General features: G+C 52.0%; 2 protein-coding genes across 2 annotated transcripts in view; both read left to right on the top strand.

Moving 5' to 3' along the window:
• The first annotated feature begins 247 nt into the window (after positions 1 to 247).
• On the top strand, positions 248 to 20061 carry LOC130406695 (WD repeat-containing protein 62-like). The gene is given in 34 exon segments (XM_056612376.1): positions 248 to 576; positions 853 to 944; positions 1955 to 2017; positions 2712 to 2769; positions 2853 to 3023; positions 3261 to 3398; positions 3520 to 3702; positions 4013 to 4043; positions 4090 to 4162; positions 5375 to 5447; positions 7978 to 8078; positions 10464 to 10591; positions 11185 to 11312; positions 11534 to 11655; positions 11959 to 12034; positions 12448 to 12461; positions 12715 to 12792; positions 12880 to 13005; positions 13098 to 13207; positions 13284 to 13336; positions 14001 to 14228; positions 14492 to 14583; positions 15136 to 15251; positions 15340 to 15386; positions 15388 to 15451; positions 16129 to 16167; positions 16170 to 16236; positions 16356 to 16410; positions 16501 to 16561; positions 17981 to 18148; positions 18556 to 18606; positions 18845 to 18919; positions 19025 to 19287; positions 19383 to 20061. Coding segments are annotated over 34 exon segments (3537 nt in total). The 5' UTR covers positions 248 to 447; the 3' UTR covers positions 19647 to 20061.
• Positions 20062 to 20448: 387 nt separating this feature from the next.
• Positions 20449 to 22636, top strand: part of LOC130406694 (uncharacterized) — a 10787-nt gene continuing 8599 nt past the window's right edge. The window contains exons 1-3 of the mRNA XM_056612375.1: positions 20449 to 20693; positions 21299 to 21353; positions 21602 to 21662. Coding sequence (XP_056468350.1) covers positions 20576 to 20693; positions 21299 to 21353; positions 21602 to 21662 — 234 coding nt within the window. The 5' untranslated portion in view covers positions 20449 to 20575. The remainder of the gene's footprint in view (positions 20694 to 21298; positions 21354 to 21601; positions 21663 to 22636) is intronic.

The raw sequence follows: 22636 nt of genomic DNA, 5'->3' as shown, positions 1-22636 counted from the left end.
ATGTTAAATGTATTTCTAATTTTGCGTTAGTGCAATAGGAATGTATACATAACTGATACACCCACCGAAAAAAATACGAAACAATTTTTGAAAGAAAATGAGTTTTGTTTTGTTTATATTTATATTATCCAGATTCCGAAACCCTCCGCCCCTTATCGTTAAGGAAGGCTCTGGTTGGTCGTGAGTGGAGAGCTCCAGCTGGGATTGGTCGCTATTGTATAGTTTAAATTAAGGCCCGCCTCCCCAGGCGAGTGTCAGATTTCACGGTTTTCTCCGCAGCTGAACTTCATCACAAAGTCCTCCATTATCATTATCATATCAACAGCACTGTGTTCGACTGTGTTTGGTTTTATTCTATTGGCTCTTTAAAATAGTTTATCTGGAGGTCGAAAAACACTTCATAAGTGTTGTTTTTATAAAAGTATTACAGACTACTACCGGTGCGCCATGGCAGACCAAGCCGAGCACGGAGCGCCTCCCCCGGCCGCCGCCCGGCCCAGGAGACCCGCTCACAACACCAACCCCAACCTACGACGGAGAAGTCGACAAAGTCAACCGAAACGGGCGTCTAATCGGGTACAGTTGAAGTTGTCGTGCTGATACAACACAGCGTCATTTCTTCCACTGTTGATAGTGTTTGTGTTCATAGGCCTCTAAAGAGACCCACCCATCACATTAAACCCACATCCGACGCATGAACCAGCCAGCCATATAATAACGTGTGTGTGTGTGTGTGTGTGTGTGTGTGTGTGTGTGTGTGTGTGTGTGTGTGTGTGTGTGTGTGTGTGTGTGTGTGTGTGTGGTGTGTGTGTGTGTGTGTGTGTGTGTGTGTGTGTGTGTGTGTGTGTGTAGGTGCTCTTAGAGAAGGTGTTGGGCATCACTTTGGCCAATGGCAGCAGTCTGGCGTGTGACCCCTCCTCCGGTCTGGTGGCCTACCCTGCTGGGTGAGTTATGTTCCTCCACCCTGGGGTCCTCCACCACCTTAAGCCCTGGGGTCCTCCACCACCTAAGCCCTGGGGTCCTCCATCCTGGGGTCGCAGGAGTTTTACACCCTCCTCAATCTAGGGTCCTGCAGCCTAGGTTCTACTCTGCAGGGTGAGTTATAGGTCCTGCAGCCTAGGTTATACTCTGCAGGGTGAGTTATAGGTCCTGCAGCCTAGGTTCTACTCTGCAGGGTGAGTTATAGGTCCTGCAGCCTAGGTTCTACTCTGCAGGGTGAGTTATAGGTCCTGCAGCCTAGGTTCTACTCTGCAGGGTGAGTTATAGGTCCTGCAGCCTAGGTTCTACTCTGCAGGGTGAGTTATAGGTCCTGCATCCTAGGTTCTACTCTGCAGGGTGAGTTATAGGTCCTGCAGCCTAGGGTTCAACCTAGAGCAAACGATGAGAATATAACAATGGAGGGGTTGCACCGTGTTTGTTTTGTTTATAAATATATGGCCTTTGGGGCCCCCAACATATGTGACTATTACCCTGCGTCCACACCAAAAGATGCATTTGCTGCTCCGAACGCGTTGCCGCCGAAGTTTTGACGCGCCGCAAATCAAGTTTTGCGGCGCGTCAAAAGTTTTGCAGCGCGGCAAAGGTTTTGCGGCGCGGCAAAAGTTGAAATATTTCAACTCGAGCAGCATTTGACGCGCCGCCAAGTACGTGAACGCGCCCTCCGCCCGCGCCCGGCAGCGGGCACGGGCATGCCGTGCCGCGAATCAGATTTTGACCCGCCGCAAATCAAGTTTTGCTGCCCGTTTTCTCGGCAGCAAATGCTGCGGCAGCAAATGCTGCGGCAGCAAAGCAGCAACGCGTCTCTACATTCACTTTGAATGGGATCACGACGCGCGTCAACTTTTTGCATCTTTTGGTGTGAACGCAGGGTTAGTCGTGTTTCTATTGCATGGCTGATGGCAGCGGGGCCAGTAATGGGTCTCTCTGTGTCTCTGGGGGGGCTCTGTGTGTTCAGATGCGTCATCGTGCTCCTTCATCCTGCGAAGAACAAACAGAGTCACATCATCAACTCATGCAGGTCAGTGTCTCTCCTCCTTATACTCCTTATCCTAATCCTTATCTAATACACCGTCCTCCTTTAGAAGAGGCTTCTATTCCTCACTATCTAATGCACCTTCCTCCTTTAAGAGAGGGTTCAATACCTAACTGTCTAATACACTATCCTACTATAAGAGAGGCTTCTCACCAAGGGTTTTAGAAGCTGTCTCTAGATGAACCGGTAGGTCTTCAGATGGAGGTTATTGTTGGCTCAATTGGGGATTGTGTGTGTAGATGGATAGAAAAATACTTTATTGATCCCCAGGGGGAAAATCGTAGTCACAGTTGCTTGAACACGCATACAAAATAAACAAGATGATAAAATAAAATAAAATATCCACATGGCTGATATGGACGATAAAATATATGAAATATGAAATATGCTTTGGAGAATGTGTGACATAATAGTAGGGCAAACAAGTACGTACAGAAGCCTGCGTTAAATATGAACACTAAAAAGGACAAGGGCAAGCATATTAATAATTAAAATGTATAGCAGTGCAAGGATAAAGTTGAAGGAAAACGTGTGTGTGTGTGTGTGTGTGTGTGTGTGTGTGTGTGTGTGTGTGTGTGTGTGTGTGTGTGTGTGTGTGTGTGTGTGTGTGTGTGTGTGTGTGTGTGTGTGTGTGTGTGTGTGTGTGTGTGTGTGTGTGTGTGTGTGTGTGTGTGTGTAGGAAGACGGTGTCATCGTTGGCCTTCTCTCCGGATGGGAAGTACCTGGTGTCCGGTGAGGTAAGAAACCCTACCCTCTCATTGGCTGGTTTTGGTCACCTGGTCAGCAGCAGCATCAGGACCTCCTGTGTGTGTGTGTGCAGAGTGGCCACATGCCGTGTGTGCGCGTGTGGGACGTGTGTGAGCGCTCCCAGCTGGCTGAGGTCCAGAGCCACAAGTACGGTGTGGCCTGCGTGGCCTTCTCCCCAAGCTCCGCCTACATCGTCTCCGTCGGTTACCAGCACGACATGACCGTCAGCGTGTGGGAGTGGAAGGTACGCACACGCACACAATAAACAAAGTGCACGTTGTAAAGTGCACCTAGGCTCATTGCATCATGATAAGAGACATGATGGAAAGATCTAGACGTCATTTCTCTACTGTGTGTGTGTGTGTGTGTGTGTGTGTGTGTGTGTGTGTGTGTGTGTGTGTGTGTGTGTGTGTGTGTGTGTGTGTGTGTGTGTGTGTGTGTGTGTGTGTGTGTGTGTGTGTGTGTGTGTGTGTGTGTGTAGAAGGGCACGGTGATAGCCTCTAACAAGGTGTCCAGTGGTGTGGCGGCCGTCTCCTTCTCTGAGGACAGCAGCTCCTTCGTCACCGCAGGGAAACGACACGTCAAGTTCTGGAACCTGGACGCCTCTAGGGAACGCAGGGTGAGACGGACGGACGGACGGACGCTAACGCACACACCCCCCCACCCCCCCCATCGCGCCCCCAGCAGTGGGGCTCCGATCATCAACCGTCTGACCTGTGATTGGCTCATCCCCTGTGCAGGTGAACAGCACGGTGCCCCTGATTGGGCGGTCCGGGCTCCTGGGGGACTTCAAGGGCAGCGTGTTCTGCGGCGTGGCGTGCGGGCGGGGCGCGGCGGCGGACAACACATACGCCGTCACCAGCGGGGGGCTGCTCTGTCTGTTCAACAAGAGCCGTGACCTGGAGGCATGGGTGCACCTCAAGGTGTGTGTGTGTGTGTGTGTGTGTGTGTTGTGTGTTGTGTGTGTGTGTGTGTGTGTGTGTGTGTGTGTGTGTGTGGTGTGTGTGTGTGTGTGTGTGTGTGTGTGTGTGTGTGTGTGTGTGTGTGTGTGTGGTGTCAGTGTATTAGCTCTTTATGTTCAGTCCTGTAACGGTGCTCCGCTGTCCTCTGCTGGTCTTTCCCCCTGGTCTCCCCCCCTGGTCCCCCCCCCCCCCCTGGTCTCCCCCCTGGTCCCCCCCCCCCCCCTGGTCTCCCCTCTGGCCCCCCCCCCCCTGTCCCCCCCCTGGTCCCCAGACGGCGTCGGCCCGCTGCTGGCGGTCTCTGAGTCCTTCGTGTCTGCGGCTGCTCTGACGGGCGGTGCGCGTCTTCAGCCCCCCTCAACCTGCAGTTCATCTCCAGCCTGCCCCGCCCCCACCGCCTGGGGGTCCAGCTCCAGTACCAGGGGTTAGTACCTACAGCACTATTACCAGGGGTTAAGTACCTACAGCACTAGTACCAGGGGTTAGTACCTACAGCACTAGTACCTACAGTACTAGTAACTACAGTACTAGTACCAGGGGTTAGTACCTACAGCACTAGTACCTACAGTACTAGTAGCTACAGCACTAGTACCAGGGGTTAGTACCTACAGCACTAGTACCAGGGGTTAGTACCTACCAGCACTAGTACAGTGGTTAGTACCTACAGCACTAGTACCAGGGGTTAGTACCTACAGCACTAGTACCAGGGGTTAGTACCTACAGCACTAGTACCAGGGGTTAGTACCTACAGCACTAGTACCACCAGGGGTTAGTACCTACAGCACTAGTACCAGGGGTTAGTACCTACAGCACTAGTACATCAGGGGTTAGTACCTACAGCACTAGTACCACAGGGTTAGTACCTACAGCACTAACCTTGGTACCCTACAGGACTAGTTGTACCAGGGATTAGTACCCTACCACCCTATTTTCAGGTTCTTACTGCTTGGGTTCACTACAGGACGGAGTCCCTGATTTGGCCCAGCCAGCCGGTGTACCCGGAACTCCGCAGGGGTGACCTTTGACCCCCCGGGCGGGTCAGCTGACCATGTGTGTATGAACGACCACAGTGTGTAAGTGTGGTACGTGGCAGAACATCCTCACCCTACAATATGTACTTCGGCGCTGTACCACAGCCCTGCTGTGTCGTGGAGCGCAGAGGTACTGCAGTAGTGTTGTAGTCCTACAGTTAGTATTACGAGAACTATACTCTGGTCGATATACTCCGTACTGTACGCTGAGCACAGAGGTACTGCAGTAGTGTGTATATGAGTACTATAATCTGGTAGATTATACTCTGGTAGATATAACACTACTACTACAGTACTTGTATAATTACTGGTTATACGAGTACTGTAGAAGTAGTGTTACTTGAGTACTGCTAGTAGTAGTGTGACTTGAGTACAATAATAAGCGAGTCTAGTAGATCGCTCTGTACTGTGGAGTGCTCAGGTATTTCTTCTGTTATGCGAAATTGTAAAACTCGTATGAGTACTTGAATGGTACTGCTCTAGGGGATGTAAGCTTTCTGATTGGCCGGTTCTCCAGGTGTATCCTGAGGTAGAGGGAGGCCTGCTTCCCGCCTCGTCCTTCCTCACCTGTTCCTCCGACAACACCATCAGGGTGTGGCTCCCAGACGGGCCCCCATGGGCCGGCCCCCCGACCCTCGAACTGGGGGGGCCCCGGCCCCCGCTAACCGCTACAGCAAGGTAACCTCCTGTCCTTACAACCAGCACTACCAACCTGTACTACACCATGTACCGTACTAGTACTGTTACACCATGTACCGTACTAGTACTGTTTACACCACGTACTGTACTAGTACTGTTTACACCACGTACCGGACTAGTACTGTTTACACCATCCACCAGACTAGTACTGTTTACACCATGTACCGGACTAGTACTGTTACACCATGTACCGGACTAGTACTGTTTACGCCATGTTAAGTACTAGTACTGTTTACACCATGTTAAGTACTAGTACTGTTTACACCACGTACCGGACTAGTACTGTTTACACCACGTACCGTACTAGTACTGTTTACACCACGTACCGTACTAGTACTGTTAACACCACGTACCGTACTAGTACTGTTTACACCACGTACCGGACTAGTACTGTTTACACCACGTACCGTACTAGTAGTGTTTTACACCACGTACCGGACTAGTACTGTTTACACCACGTACCGTACTAGTACTGTTTACACCATGTACCGTACTAGTACTGTTTTACACCACGTACCGTACTAGTACTGTTTACACCACGTACCGGACTAGTACTGTTTACACCACGTACCGGACTAGTACTGTTTACACCACGTACCGGACTAGTACTGTTTACACCACGTACCGTACTAGTACTGTTTACACCATGTACCGGACTAGTACTGTTTACACCACGTACCGTACTGTTTACATCACGTACCGGACTAGTACTGTTTACACCATGTACCGTACTAGTACTGTTTACACCACGTACCGTACTAGTACTGTTTACACCACGTACTGTACTGTTTACACCATGTACCGTACTAGTACTATTTACACCATGTACCGGACTAGTACTGTTTACGCCACGTACTGTACTAGTACTGTTTACACCATCCACCAGACTAGTACTGTTTACACCATCCACCAGACTAGTACTGTTTACACCATGTACCGTACTAGTACTGTTACCGCCATGTTAAGTACTAGTACTGTTTAGACCATGTTAAGTACTAGTACTGTTTTACACCACGTACCGGACTAGTACTGTTTACACCACGTACCAGACTAGTACTGTTTACACCACGTACCGTACTAGTACTGTTTACACACGTACCGGACTAGTACTGTTTACACCACGTACCGTACTAGTACTGTTTAGACCACGTACCGGACTAGTACTGTTTACACCACGTACCGTACTAGTACTGTTTACACCACGTACGGTACTGTTTACACACATGTACCGTTCTAGTACTGTTTACACCATGTACCGGACTAGTACTGTTTACACCATGTACCGGACTAGTACTGTTTACGCCACGTACCGTAATAGTTACTGTTTACACCATGTACCGTACATAGTAGTGTTTACACCACGTACCGTACTAGTACTGTTTACACCACGTACCGTAATAGTACTGTTTAGCACCATGTACCGTACTAGTACTGTTTACACCATGTACCGTACTAGTACTGTTTACACCACGTACCGGACTAGTACTGTTTACACCACGTACCGTACTAGTACTGTTTACACCACGTACCGGACTAGTACTGTTTACACCATGTACCAGACGCTACTACTGTTAACACCAAGTATCGGACTAGTAGTGTTTACACAAGTGGTTCCCAAACTGGGGGGAACCACTATGGGTGAGGCTGGTGTAGTACACTAAGGTGAGGGTGTTGTAGTAACACTAAGGTGAGGCTGGTGTAGCAGCACTAAGGTGAGGTGGTGTAGTAACACTAGGGTGAGGCTGGTGCAGTAACACTAAGGCGAGGGTGGTGTAGCATCACTAAGGCGAGGGTGGTGTAGCAGCACTAAGGCGAGGGTGGTGTGTTTCAGGACTAAGGCGAGGGTGGTGTAGCAGCACTAAGGCGAGGGTGGTGTAGCAGCACTAAGGCGAGGGTGGTGTAGCAGCACTAAGGCGAGGGGGGTGTGCAGCACTAAGGCGAGTGGTAGTGTAGCAGCACTAAGGTGAGGGTGGTGTAGCAGCACTAAGGCGAGGGGTGGTGTAGTAACACTAAGGCGAGGTGGTGTAGGTAACACTAAGGCGAGGGTAGTGTACAGCACTAAGGGCGAGGTGGTGTAGCAGACACTAAGGCAGGTGGTGTTAGCAGCGACTAAGGCGAGGGTGGTGTAGCAGCACTAAGGCGAGGGTGGTGTAGTAAACACTAAGGCGAGGGTAGTGTAGCAGCACTAAGGCGAGGGTGTGTAGCACACTAAGGCCGAGGGTGGTGTAGCAGCACTAAGGCGAGGTGTGTAGCAGCACTAAAAGGCGAGGGTGGTGTAGCAGCACTAAGGCGAGGGTAGTGTAGCAGCACTAAAAGGCGAGGGTGGTGTAGCAGCACTAAGGCGAGGGTGGTGTAGCATCAGCTAAGGTGTGGGTGGTGTAGCAGCACTAAGGCGAGGGTGTGGTAGCAGCACTAAGGCGAGGTGGTGTAGCACACTAAGGCGAGGGTGGTGTGTTTCAGGACTTGGTGCGGTTGGTGTTATGTGGGACGAAACTCATCACACCTGCAGGACGCCGCCGGGGCTGATGGGGAAATCAGGCGTCCGGGGTCCTCGGAGTCAGCCCTGATGGACGACACATCGCCGCCGGCGACCGCAACTGGAAACCTGCGGTGTGGTGTCTGTGTGTGAAAACATATACTGTGTGTGTGTCTGTGTGTGTAACGTATACTGTGTGTGTCCTCTGTGTGACGTATATTGTGTGTGTGTGATTTTAATTTGCTCAGTGAGTCACTCTGGGAACAAGGCAATATACTCGTGTATATTCTGGGCCTCCCCTGCCCAGAACACTATCAATCACACACATCGATGTATCAATATAGGGCGGGGGCCAAAGAGCGTTGCTGTTTTAACGACCGGATACGGCAAGAGTCTTATCTATTGTTAGGCTCCACTGGTCTGGTACGACCGCCCTTATTCTTCTGATATTTTCAAATGCTTGCTTGGGTGCCGCCCCTCGCGTTGGCCAGTTTTCATTACTCGTTGCCATAGCCCCTCAGCTTTCTAGATGTGGTTCTGGGATTTCCAGGCTAGAACCTTCCTCATTTACGTCATAAAAATGACACAATGATGATAACAAATGTTACAATGTCCATAAGTTAAAAAGATGAAAATTTACTGAGCCGTCTGTAAATCATGAAAGAAAAAAAGAAACAGAGCCGATGCCGGAAAAAATCGGGCGATACCGATGCACGTAAAAAACTGAAATATTTCGGCCGACTATATCGGCCGGGCTATATATCCGGTCGATCGTAGTATACTGTGTGTGTGTGTGTGTGTTACGTACTGCGCTGTTTGGTGTTGTTACGTATCCTGTGTGTCTGTGTGTGTGTTTCGTATACTGTGTGGGTGTGTGTGCGTGTGTATATATAAACGTATACTGTGGTGATGTGTGGGGTTGAGTAACGTTTACTATGTGTGGGGTATATATTAGTGGTGGTCATAGATAAGTTTTTTAATCTAGATTAAAATGGCAAACGCAAAAAATCTATTGTTTTACCTTGACAACGGTAAGATTATACTGGGCAATGGTGAGTTATCAAATATAATTCACCGCCGGAAGTTGTGAAGTGCCCATGCAAGTGAACGGAGCATAAACAAAAATAATTGACAGCTGAACGTTGGGAGGCCCATGCAAGTGAATGGAGCACTCTACAGCATTGAGAAGAGCTGTGTAATAATCCATAATAATGTAAGGTTTAGAAGTTAAATATTTGAAAGTGTGCTATAACTTAATATAATTTATATTGGAGTTAATTTGCTAGAAAAGGTACTTACAATTTTGTCAGTTAATCATTTACATATTTACGTTACACAAGTATTACGTATTTACAGTATTACATATTTAACACAGTCAGGATATTCTGTTGAATCTGCCTCTCTGAGTTCCCTCAACGTTTACCTCAGTCCTAAGGGTGCACTCACACTAGGCCATCTGGCCGTGGCCGTTGCCGTTTTCCACCCCTAACCGTGCTCAAATGGCCCCAATTTTTCTCTGGCCTGCACTCACACTGGGCCATCTGGCCGTGGCCGGTTGGCCATCGCAGACTGTGGCCTGGCCACGGGTAGGCTCTTGTACATACGTCATCACGTCGTAAGTAAACGGTCATCACCATGCGTCCCGCTGCATGGACCATAATAAAGTCTGCCGCCAGTCAGAGTTTTAACACAATGGACAACAACACCGAGAACTAGTTCGCAACTTTGCTGAGTCTGTTGCTTATTTGGATTATGTTTACCGGTTAATGGGAAAGAAGGCTCGTCGCCAGCTATTATGTCCGTGGTCGTCGCATGGGACTATACTGACATCCACTCAGGTTGCGTAGCCGTGCGGTGCGCGTGTCGGCTCATTAGCATCTGTACCGTAGCGGCCCGTACCGTAGCGCACATCACACCTCTCCCAAGTGGCCAAATTGGCCTGGCCTGGCCAGCTGGCCACACTCACACTGGCAGATTTGAGCAAGGTTAGGTTGAAAACGCCACGGCCAGATGGCCTAGTGTGAGTGTACCCTAAATTCTAGCTTCTGAATTGGGTTAGTGTCAGTCACGGATGGGTCCGAAGCAAGGAAGTGTTTGAAATAGATTAACCGCGATTTTTTTTTTATTGCGCGATAGAACGTCGCGTTAACGCAAGCCGTTAACGCCGATAAACTGCCACCACATATATATATATAGTAGCAGGTGGTACGGGGTGTGTGGTGTGGCAGTGTGTTTTTGGTGGGCGGAGCCTTGGAGGAGCTGGGTCGAGACGAGGCTCACGACTCAGAGGGTGTTGTGTTTGGAGTTTCTTCACCGGCTGCTATACAGGTGAGCTTCCTGCCTAGCTTACTCCCCCTCTCTCTCACCCGCTGATAACAGTGAGCTTCCCTGCCTAGATGATGGTGTGGTGATGAAAGATGTGTGGTGGTGATGTATTGGAAGACCCGTATGATGATGATGATGATGATGAAGACAGTATGATGGTGAGGGTGATGTTGATGAAGACTTGGTGTCTCCAGTGTGAAGCTTCTGGCCTCGGCCAGCAGAGACCGTCTGACTCACACGGCTTCAACCTGGAGAACAACTTCAGCCCTGCAGCAAAGCCCTCTACGACCATCTGGCTCCATCCCGCGCATCAAGTTCACTGGTAATACTACCACACAATAGATATCTAAGTAATAGTATACTAGATGATATGTAGACATGATACCTACTGCAACCATCACGCCATCAAGTTCACTGGTAAGACTACCACACAATAGATACGTTTACTAATAATACTGGATAAGAGATATACTGGCGCCGCTAACACCACTCCACCTACATCAACTACTTATTACTAGAACTAGCCATAGCTTCCATGTAGTTGTATGGGTCCTACTTCCTGGATTGTAGTAGCTGTTTCCTGTGTTGTAGAGTCTTCTTCTGGATTGTAGTAAGCTGTTTCCTGTGTTGGTAGATTCTTCTTCCTGTGTTGTAGTAGCTGTTCCTGTGTTGTAGGTCCCTACTTCCTGGATTGGTAGTAGCCTGTTGTCCTGTGTTGTAGTAGCTGTGTTCCTTCTGTTTGTAAGGATTATTTTCCCTGTGTTGTAAGCTGTTTCCTGTGTTGGAGGTCCGACTGTCCTGGAGTTGTAGGTCCTACTTCCTGGTGTTGTAGGTCCTACTTCTGGGTTGTAGGTCCTACTTCCTGTCTTGTAGGTCCTACTTCCTGTGTTGTAGTAGCCGTTTCCTGTGTTGTAGGTCCTACTTCCTGTGTTGTAGATTCTTCTTCCTGTGTTCTAGGTCCTACTTCCTGCGCTCCGAGTGCAGCGGTCAGCCTGGTGAGCTGTGGAGCCGATAAGAGCATCTACTTCCGCCGGGCGGAGCAGGTGGGTCTACTTCCTCTGGGGTTAGTACCTGGGGGTCTACTTCCTCTGGGGTTAGTACCTGTGGGTCTACTTCCTCTGGGGTGAGTACCTGTGGGTCTACTTCCTCTGGGGTTAGTACCTGTGGGTCTACTTCCTCTGGGGTTAGTACCTGTGGGGTGAGGGTGAGGAGAGGGCCCCCCCCCCCCCCCCCCGGTCCTGATGGTCTTCCCCCCCCCCTGCAGACGGCGGAGGGCGTGGTTTTCTCCAGGAGCCACCACGTGGTGGAGAAGACCACGCTGTACGACATGGACCTGGACCCGTCCCGCCGCCACGCCGCCGTAGCCTGCCAGGACCGCAACATCCGGTGGGGCTGCTGCACGCGCCGGGTTCTAGGGGAGGGTCCTGGTTCTGATGCTGTGTTCTGTGTGGTTCTACTGGTTCTGTGTTGTTCTAGTGGAGTGTGTTGGCGGTTCTAGTGGTTCTAGTGGAGTGTGTTGGCGGTTCTAGTGGTTCTAGTGGAGTGTGTTGGTGGTTCTGTGTGGTTGGAGTGTGTTGGTAGTTCTGTGTGGTTGGAGCGTGTTGGCGGTTCTAGTAGTTCTGTGTGCTTCTAGTGTACTGTGTTCGAGGTTCTCGCTTTGGTTCTGAAGGAGCTGGTTGTTCTCCTCAGGGTCTACGAGGTGGAGACGGGGAAGCTCCAGAGGTGTCTGAAGGGGTTCTCGAGTGACGATGGAGCCGTTCTGAAGGTAGGGAGCAGACTGACTCCTAGCTCTGGATGAGAACGTTCTCCGGTGAGGAGGTAGGGAGCAGACTGACTCCTAGCTCTGGATGAGAACGTTCTCCCGGTGAGGATGTAGGAAGCAACTGACTCCTAGCTCTGGATGAGAAACGTTCTCCGGGTGAGGAGGTAGGGAGAGACTGAGTCCTATCTCTGGATGAGAACGGTTCTCTACGGTGAGGAGGTAGGAGGCAGACTGAGTCCTGGCTCTGGATGAGAACGTTCTCCCGGTTGAGGATGTAGGGAGGCAGACTGGAAAACCTCTGCTCTGGAGGAATAACGTTCTCCGTGAGGAGGTGGGAGCAGACTGAAGTCCTGCTCTGGAGAGAACGTTCTCCGTGAGGCTGGTGATCAGCACCTGTAAGCAGTTGTTTCTTTCAGGTGCAGGTGGATCCGTCCGGCTGCTAACTGGCCACCAGCGGCTCCGACTCGCAGCATCTCCATCCTGGACTACGAGACCGTGAGACGGTGGGTGACACTGTTCGACACTCGGGTAAACCCCTGGCCCTCTGAATCTGATCTGATCTATCTGATCTGGATTATGGGGAAGAAATCATCATCACGATTATTTTGCTCAAAATTCTATTAATCGCCCAGCCCCAACTCCCAGTAGGACCAGGCCGGCCCAGTCTCCTGCTGATGTCCTGTCTTGGTTTCCACAGAGATCGTCACCAGTATGAAGTTCACCCTGGACTGCCGGTACCTGGTCACCGTGTCTGGGGACAGGTGAGCTGCCCTCTGTGCCCTATGTGCCCCCCAGCTGTGGGCGTCCTCCGGCTCTCTGTGTGTTCCTCACGCTGGGTGTTCTTCCAGCTGTGTGTTCCTGTGGCGCCTGGACTCCCAGATGACCACCACCATGAAGAAGACGCTGGCCCGGCGGAGGCTGGAGGCGGGGCTTATTGTCGACAACAGACCAACCAGCAAGCAGCTCTCCATCAGGTCGGCCCCCCCGACCAAACGCTCCTAGTACCTGTGTGAAGAGCATGAGCTGTTGAAGACGTCCGTACTAAATTAGCTCTGGTCTGTTCCAGGAGGGAGACCTTCGTCGCTCTACCTGCAGGCAAGCTTCCTCTTCCTCCCACCTTGGAGGAGAACACAGAGGCTCCTCCTGAGACCCCCGCCCGCCTGCTGCCCCCAGAGGGTGAGGGACGCTCCTCCACCCGTCAGTGTGTGTTGCTAAGGGTGTAGCCGTGTGCTGACGGTGTTTCTGTCCACAGAGTCGCTGCTCCTCGAGACCAACGGCAAGCTGCCCATGTGGTTCCGCAAGCTGGTGAGTCAGACGCTAGTGCTAGGCTAAAAGCCCCATTCTAGGCTAATGCCAGGCTAAAGAGCTCCATGCTAGGCTGAAGAGCACCATGCTATGCTAATGCCAGGCTAAAGAGCACCATGCTAAGCTAAAGAGCACCATGCTATGCTAATGCCAGGCTAAAGAACACCATGCTACGCTAAAGATCAACATGCTAGGCTAAAGAGCACCATGCTAGGCTAATGCTAGGCTAAAGAGCACCATGCTAGGCTAAAGAGCCCCATGCTAGGCCAATGCCAGGCTAAAGAGCACCATGCTAGGCTAAAGAGCACCATGCTAGGCTAAAGAGCACCATGCTAGGCTGAAGAGCACCATGCTAGGCTGAAGAGCACCATGCTAGCCCAATGCCAGGCTAAAGAGCACCATGCCAGGCTAAAGAGCACCATGCTAGGCTGAAGAGCACCATGCTAGGCTGAAGAGCACCATGCTAGGCTGAAGAGCACCATGCTAGGCTGAAGAGCACCATGCTAGGCCAATGCCAGGCTAAAGAGCACCATGCTAGGCTGAAGAGCACCATGCTAGGCTAAAGAGTAGTGTAAACGCCGCGGTCCATGGTGATATGACGGAGCGGTGTTGATAGAAAGACCAGATGGAAAAGACGTGCTGAAAATAAATTGTGTGCGTGCAGGAGGGCGGGGCGGGCCTCCAGGTACCTGCGGTCCCACGCGGTCGCTGGGCTCAGCAGGCCTGCCCCCTCACTATCTACAGCCCCCCTGCCGCAAGCCACGCCTCCCCTGACCTGGGGGAGGAGCCAGGGGAGGAGCCGGGGGAGGAGCCGGACGAGGAGCAGGACGAGGAGGGCCTCTTCCACCCCCAGAGTTTGGACAGCCTGCTGGGCGGCTTGGAGGAGGAGGAGGTGGGCTGACCCCCCACACATTCACATCAGGAGAGCCGAGAGCCAGCTGTAGCCAGCTCTGTTGTGATTGGTCAGGCTGCAGCCAGCTCTGCTGTGATTGGTCAGACTGTAGCCAGCTCTGTTGTGATTGGTCAGGCTGTAGCCAGCTCTGTTGTGATTGGTCAGGCTGTAGCCAGCTCTGTTGTGATTGGTCAGGCTGTAGCTAGCTATGTTGTGATTGGTCGGACTGAAGACAACTCTCTTGTGATTGGTCTGTCCTCTAGGCTGCTGAGGAGCCCTCTGAGCCGATTGGCTGTGCAGGCACTGACATCATGAACCAAACCTTTGTTTCATCTTCAACCTTTACGGCAGATGGGTGAGTAACATGGAGCTTGTGTGATACTGCAGGAATACCAGTGAGATACTGCAGGAATACCAGTGAGATACTGCAGCAATACCAGTGAGATACTGCAGCAATACCAGTGAGATACTGCAGCAATACCAGTGAGATACTGCAGCAATACCAGTGAGATACTGCAGCAATACCAGTGAGATACTGCATCAATACCAGTGAGATACTGCAGCAATACCAGTGAGATACTGCAGCAATACCAGTGAGATACTGCAGCAATACCAGTGAGATACTGTAGGAATACCGGTGAGATACTGTAGGAATACCGGTGAGATACTGTAGGAATACCGGTGAGATACTGCAGGAATACCGGTGAGATCCCGCAGGAATACCAGTGAGATCCCGCAGGAATACCAGTGAGATACTGTAGGAATACCAGTTAGTGTGTGTGTGTGTGGTGTGTGTGTGGTGTGTGTGTGTGTGTGTGGTGTGTGTGTGTGTGTGTGTGTGTGTGTGTGTGTGTGTGTGTGTGTGTGTGTGTGTGTGTGTGTGTGTGTGTGTTGTGTGTGTGTGCAGGGACTTCGAGGTGCAGGCGGCAGAGCAGCGTGGGGTTCGTCAGGGGGCGGAGCCAGGGGCAGAGCTGAGCCAGGACTCCGCCTACTGCGACGGATCAGCCGGATACCAGCAGGACGGTACGCACGCACGCCTGTGTGTGTGTGTGTGTGTGGACAGGAAGTGATGTATGTGGACGGAAGTGATGTAAAGCGGTCCCTCCCCCAGACACAGACTCCCTGAGCCAGGCCAGCTCCCTGGGAGCTCAGGGTGGAGGAGGAGGTGGAGGAGAACCCCGGCCTGATGAAGACCCACTTTGACACGCTGGCCACGCCCACAGGTCTCACTACTCACTCACTCACTCACTCACTCACTCACTCACTCACTCACTCACTCACTCACTCAACACCATTACTCTCACTCACTCACTCACTCACTCACTCACTCATCACTCACTCACTCACTCACTCACTCACTCACTCACTCACTCACTCACTCACTCAACACCATTACTCACTCACTCACTCACTCACTCACTCACTCACTCACTCACTCACTCACTCACTCACTCACTCACTCACTCACTCACTCACTCAACACCATTACTCACTCACTCACTCACTCACTCACTCACTCACTCACTCACTCACTCACTCACTCAACACCATTACTCACTCACCCACTCACCACTCACTCACTCAACACCATTACTCACTCACTCACTCATCACTCACTCACTCACCCACTCACCCACTCACTCACTCACTCACTCACTCACTCAACACCATTACTCACTCACTCACTCACTCACTCACTCACTCACTCACTCACTCACTCACTCACTCACTCATTAGACCGGTGGTCCTCAGCCTTCTAAAGGCTGTGATCCTAACTCCTAACATCGTGGTCCCTAAGCCCAGGTACCTTTTTGAACCTGACCTTTGACCTCTATAGCGCGTTTATACCTGACCTTTGACCTCCGCAGAGCGTGTTGAACCTGACCTTTGACCTCCGCAGAGCGTTTCGACACTGACCTGCGGGCGCTGCAGGTGCAGGAGCGCCGTTCCTCAACCCCCGCCTCAGCATCTCCACGCGCTTCCTGTCGCGCTTCCAGGACCGCCTCCGGTAAGTACCGCCCCCCTGACCCCCCCTTGGTACCACCCCCTGGGCCCCGTCCCCTGAGCCCTTGGCCCCGCCCCCTGACCCCCTTAGATGTTGTGTTGATTCTTGTGTTGTGCTTTCAGACTCGGCCCCCCGCACTCCCTCCCTCCTCCCATCTCTGAGGAGCCCTGTCGACAGGTAGGTCACATGACCTGCACTCACATGACCTCCTCCTGTCCCATGACCAGCCGGTGTCTGTCCCGTGGGTCTGACCGGTGTTCCCCCCAGGTGACCCGGCCCCTGCGGCCCCTGAGCTCTGCCGAGGAGACCCCGTCGAACCCCAGAGGAGGTGAGCTTCAGAGAGAGGACTGGGGTACTTTAGAGAGTAGTACTGGGGTACTTTAGAGTAGTACTGGGGTACTTTAGAGTAGTACTGGGGTACTTCAGAGAGGAGTACTGGGGTACTTCAGAGAGTAGTACTGGGGTACTCTAGAGAGGAGTACTGGGGTACTTTAGAGTAGTACTGGGGTACTCTAGAGAGGAGTACTGGGGTACTTTAGAGTAGTACTGGGGTACTCTAGAGAGGAGTACTGGGGTACTTTAGAGTAGTACTGGGGTACTTTAGAGAGGAGTACTGGGGTACTTTAGAGAGTAGTACTGGGGTACTTTAGAGAGTAGTACTGGGGTACTTTAGAGTAGTACTGGGGTACTTCAGAAGAGTACTGGGGTACTTTAGAGAGGAGGACTGGGGTACTTTAGAGTAGTACTGGGGTACTTGGAGAGGAGTACTGGGGTACTTTAGAGAGGAGGACTGGGGTACTTTAGAGAGTAGTACTGGGGTACTTTAGAGAGTAGTACTGGGGTACTTTAGAGTAGTACTGGGGTACTTCAGAGAGGAGTACTGGGGTACTTTAGAGAGGAGGACTGGGGTACTTTAGAGAGTAGTACTGCAGTACCAGGTCTACAGTGATACTTTAGAGAGTACTACTTTAGAGAGTAGTACTGTAGTACCAGTCTACTGTAGTACTTTAGAGATTTAGCCTCGATGTCTCGGGTCCGGCCAATCACATCGTGGATAGTCGGTGGGCGGGTTTACCATAAGGACGACTGAGTTACCACGGCCCCTTGTGAAGGCTGTGCCGTGCCTGCTACATGATTGATTGTAGCGCTGTCCTATTGCGCGCAGAGGGACTTGGAAAGACGACCGCTTATCCAACCCCTTGGATAAGCGAATGAGAGTAGTACTCCCAGTACTTTAGAGAGTATTACCAGGTCTACAGTAGTACTTCAGAGGGTAACACTGTAGCACTGTACTGTAATCGTACTGGCACTACTCTTAGTTTAATATGTAATGCGGCCCCATTGTTTTTAATCCGTACTTCCACCTCTCTTGTTCAGCAGACCAAACGTTTTCTTTACAAAGCGTTGGGCCAAAGCCTCTGGTACGAGAGGTACTACATCCTGTTGAGCGGGTCACATCCTGTCTCGTGTCCCGCCCCTTGCTACCCCCTACCTTTGGTAACACGTAGTGGTTTACTCTGAAAGGGCATTTAACTCGGTTCTACCATGACAGTCCAGCTTCATACGCACCTGTCACTGTCCGCAACAATAGCTTGTTTTGAGGGGGGGAGGGGAGGGGGGGGGGGGGGATCATGACATCATCGTCCGATTTGAAGAACTCCGATCCCGGCCAATGACGTCATAGGTCGACCTCCACGTGTGGGCGGGACTATGACCACACCCCCTAATCTGGCGCTCACTCAAGCAGCTCTGGGATTGGCCCGACAGCCTGTCACTCTAGTGAGGGTGTTGAGGGCCCTCCCGGACTCCAGGCGAAGACGGACCGGCCTGCTGCCCCATCAGCCCCTGCTCCCCAACCGGTCGCTACGGCGACGCAAAACCCTGGCGGTCATCTACTGCCGAGGAGGGCTGGGAGGTGTGTGGGCGACCGCACCCCAGGGGCGGGCCTAGAGGGCACTGGGGGTGTGGCTAGAGGGCACTGGGGGTGTGGCTAGTGGACCCAAAAGGAGTGGTGTCTGAAGGTGGTGTCTGAAGGTGGTGCGATGTCTGAAGGTGGGGTCTGAAGGTGGGGTCTGAAGGTGGGGTCTGAAGGTGGGGTCTGAAGGTGGGGTCTGAAGGTGATGTCTGAAGGTGGGGTCTGAAGGTGATGTCTGAAGGTGGGGTCTGAAGGTGGTGCAGCGGTGACTAGAGCGCAGCGTGTCGGTGTCTGACCACGGGGTTGGTTCGAGGTGCGCTGGGGCTGGTATGGGGTTGGATGACCCCCCCTGTGAGCCTGGTGGTTGGCGTCAGAGTGTAACGTGCTCCTCATGTCTTGGTTCCCAGCAGAGCTCCCAGACAGGACCCTGTCCACCAGTCTGCCCAGCGAGGGGCCCAGTGAGGGCGCCGGCCCTCATCCGTCCGCCTCCCCCGCCCCCCTGCCCCCTCCTCCCCCGTGGAGGAGGAGCTGCAGACTCCCCTCCCCTCCTCTGTACGCGACCCCCCCGCTCCCGGCCCCTCCCCCCAGAGGACCCCGTGTCTTGTAGCCGCGGCGTTGCCGCGCCAACGGGCTGTCCTGACCGACAGCGAGGCTCAGAGCAGCGTCTCAGGAGGTCAGGGGGCGGCGGCATCAGCTGACCCCTCCCCGGCCCAGTCCTCCTCCCCCAGGGGGGTGCCAGCCTACAGGAGGTCCTCTGCGCTCCAGCTGAAGGTATGACTCCTCCTCCTCCTCCTCCTCCTCCTCCTCCTCCTCTAGAGGCTGGGGTGCCTGATGCTCCTGGCTGCTGCGTTGTGAGAATTGTCCTCCTCTCTGCAGGCCTGGAGCCCCTCAGCCTGGAGCCCTTCAGCCCGGAGCCCCTCAGCCTGGAGCCTCCCCCCAGCCTGGAAACTCCCCCCAGCCTGGAGCCCATCAGCCTGGAGCCTCCCAGTCTGGAGCCTCCCCCCAGCCTGGAACCTCTCAGCCTGGAGCCTCCCAGCCTGGAGCCCCCGACCCTTGAGCCCCCCAGCCTGGAGCTCTGTCAGCAGGCTGCTCAGGAGTTGCGGCAGGCGGTGCAGCGGGCGCTGAACCTGCAGCGGCAGGTCGGTACGGGTTCAGGGGGTGGGGCCACAGGGTGGGGGCGGGGCCACAGGGCGGGGCGGGGCCAGGTGTGACGTAATGTCCTCTCTCTCTGCAGGTGGACGGCGTGTGTGCGTCCGAGCGGCGTGTCGCCATGGCGACGGTCCTCGAGGAGGCGCTGGTCTCCGCCCACAACGACCTTGGCGCCGTCTGCGCGTCTGACAGGAAGTGCAGCCCTGACTCCGCCCCTCCGCGACCGGAGGCTGACGATAGGACGATGGAGCTGCTGGAGAGATACTCTGACCTTCTGCTGAACATGACCCGTGGCAAAGTGGAGCAGCAAAGCATCATGGGAGTCGTGGACAACCCTGGGTCGCATTAGCAGCAAAGCATCATGGGAGATGTTGACTCCCCTTGCTCGCAGCAAAGCATCATGGGAGATGTTGACTCCCCTTGCTCGCAGCAAAGCATCATGGGATATGTTGACTTCCCTTGCTCGCAGCAAAGCATCATGGGAGATGTCAACGTTCCTCGTCTTCATGTAAATGTTTTGTATAAAGGTTTTATATTTAAGTATTTAATTAGAGTTTTGTGCAAATATCTGAATTTTCCAATGTTATGGATCATTTTTATACTTTTGGGAGAAATGGAAAACAGGTTTTCAGTAGTTTCCATAGCAACACGTCCTATTATGGGATGTGCTGTGCGGTCAGCTCTGGACACGCCTCGAAAGTCAGTCAGTATTAAAGTTTTAAAGTTTCAGCTTTGCCCTCAGAGTCGTGAATAAAAGCAGCGTTCGAATGACTCGGTCTCCTGTCCTCATTGGCTAACAGGGTTATGATGTCACCAATCTCATTTCCTCACCATTAATGAAAGGATTTGATTTGTAGAAGGACTAGTTAACTACTTTAATCTATTTTGATTTAAAGTAAGACTTGTTAATTACTTTAAACTAGTTGTACTGCAGTAGGACTTGTTCCCTAGTTTAAACTAGTTGTACTGCAGTAGGACTTGTTAACTAGTTTAAACTAGTTGTACTACAGTAGGACTAGTTTAAAAGAGGTCTAACAGTTGAAGAAATTGTGTTGATCATTTTGAGGGTGCAGTACCACCACACACAACAGACGCACTCCCACCACACACGGAAATATGTAGGTGTGGTCAAATCAGGAAGACGAATCAAAGTTGGTGGTGATTGGCTGAGTGAAAAACAACAAGTTGCGAGGAAAAGAAACTGACAGGAGACAAAGTGAACAATATAAGTTATATCTGGATTATTATGAGCTGTTTGAACGTTCAGAACCGGTGATTATGAGCTGCGTGGCCGTGAAGCCTCCTTCGGGTGGAAGGTGGAAGGTGGACGTGATCCGCCAGCTGAAGCGACGGGACCAGAGGCAGCACGAAGCGTTCAGCGACCTGATCCGGCACTGTAAGTACAGATGTTATGATATATGTAGAGTACACTCACAGGATGTAGCGATATGAACGCACACAATAAATAAAGATGTATGTATATGATACATGTATGAAGTCCTACTGTACTAGGTTGGCCTCTGAGTGTAACTACTAACTACATGGAGTCATCTGTGTTTGTCCATAGAGAATGTTGGTATTTCACCTTCCATGTTGTTTCGTGTCGTTAAAAGTGTTCAGTAAAGCAAGGCGATTTCCTTTCATTATGCCCGCATCTTTTTCTTTGTTGATTTATATTTCCGTTGGCAACTGAAAAAGTGTAGTTCATTGATTGTGTCTGCATGCATTGATCAACTAATCAACATCTATCCATCTTTAATGATCAAGTGTAGCATAGTTCATTAAAGAACGGGCCTGTAGAGGTTACTGAACGGAGGTAAAGATGAATAGGGGGGACAGTGCCTTCATGTGATAGAGTCAGTGTTGTGCCAGGTGGGCTGAGCAGGTAATAATGTGATAATAATGAGGCCGAAGGTCACTTAGTCTAAGGTCACTTTGTCTGAGGTCACCTAGTCTAAGGTTTGAGGTGTGTGTGTGTGTGTGCCGTGTGATTTTCAACAGACAGCCGCATGCTTGAGAAGTCCAGCATCTCTGCAGGGTTCCTGAGGACTGCCAGGTAACCATGACAACCTCCACCGCCCTCCCCTCCTCTCCGAGTCTTCATCTCTTTATTGACAATCCTATTTGTTGTTTGTTTCTAGTAATTTGTATTAATGGAACGCATTATATATTGTATAATATGTTACAGACTGAAGATTGCAATAATTCCTATTGGCGATATTATCACTGATGATGTGCACATAAGAAGTTTATGCACACACAATGTGTGGGTTTGTGTGTGTGTGTGTGTGTGTGTGTGTGTAGGGTCCCATCAGGCCCGGAGTCCTTGTCTCAGAACGATCGCCTGAAGACGATGACCGGAGAGGTGAGACTTCCTGTTTCGTACACAACCTCCCAGCATGCATTCTGGTCTTTTAAAGGGAAGCTCTGGGCTGTTTACTTAGATGGAAAAATAGTTAAAATGTCAGCCTGCAAAATCAGCACGTGTCACCCCCAGGTTACCCCGAGTTACCCCCAGGTTACCCCGAGTTACCCAGAGTCACCCCCAGGTTACCCCGAGTTACCCAGAGTCACCCCCAGGTTACCCCGAGTTACCACGAGGTTCCCCGAGTCACCCCAAGTTTACCCCGAGTCACCCCCAGTTACCCCCAGGTTACCCCGAGTTACCCCCAGGTTACCCCGAGTTACCCGAGGTTACCCCGAGTTACCCCGAGGTTACCCCGAGTTACCCAGAGTCACCCCCGAGTTACCCAGAGTTACCCCCAGTTACCCCCAGGTTACCCCGAGTTACCCCGAGGTTACCCCGAGTTACCCCGAGGTTACCCCGAGTTACCCAGAGTCACCCCCGAGTTACCCAGAGTTACCCCGAGGTTACCCCGAGTTACCCCCAGGTTACCCCGAGTAAACCCGAGGTTACCCCGAGTTACCCAGAGTCACCCCCGAGTTAGCCAGAGTTACCCCGAGGTTACCCCGAGTTACCCCGGTTACCCCGAGTCACCTCAGCTGGGGTGACTCGGCAATGTTTCTGGAAGCGTTCTGTGACCAGGAGTCGGTTCCTCCTCGTGGAGTGTGACCCCTTCAACCGAACAGAACTGATGTGGCATCCAGTGGGCGGACCTAACCCTCCAACCAATCAGGTTACAGCTGTTCGATCGGCTGGCCGTCCATTGTGTTGGTTAGACGTAGTTTGTGTTCTCGTTATCTATTCTCTCTTCTCTCTCTCTCTCCCTTCTCTCCTCTCCCCTTCTCTCCTCTCCTCCTTTATCCTCCTCTCCTCTCCTCCTCCCCTTTCCTCCTCCTCTCCTCTCCTCTCCTCCTTTCTCCTCCTCTCCTCTCTGC

This window comes from Gadus chalcogrammus, chromosome 16 (genome assembly GCF_026213295.1).
Source record: "Gadus chalcogrammus isolate NIFS_2021 chromosome 16, NIFS_Gcha_1.0, whole genome shotgun sequence".
In the NCBI taxonomy this organism is placed as follows: domain Eukaryota; kingdom Metazoa; phylum Chordata; class Actinopteri; order Gadiformes; family Gadidae; genus Gadus; species Gadus chalcogrammus.
Note: the sequence above shows the minus strand (reverse complement) of the source record. Positions and strands in the feature narration are given on the sequence as shown.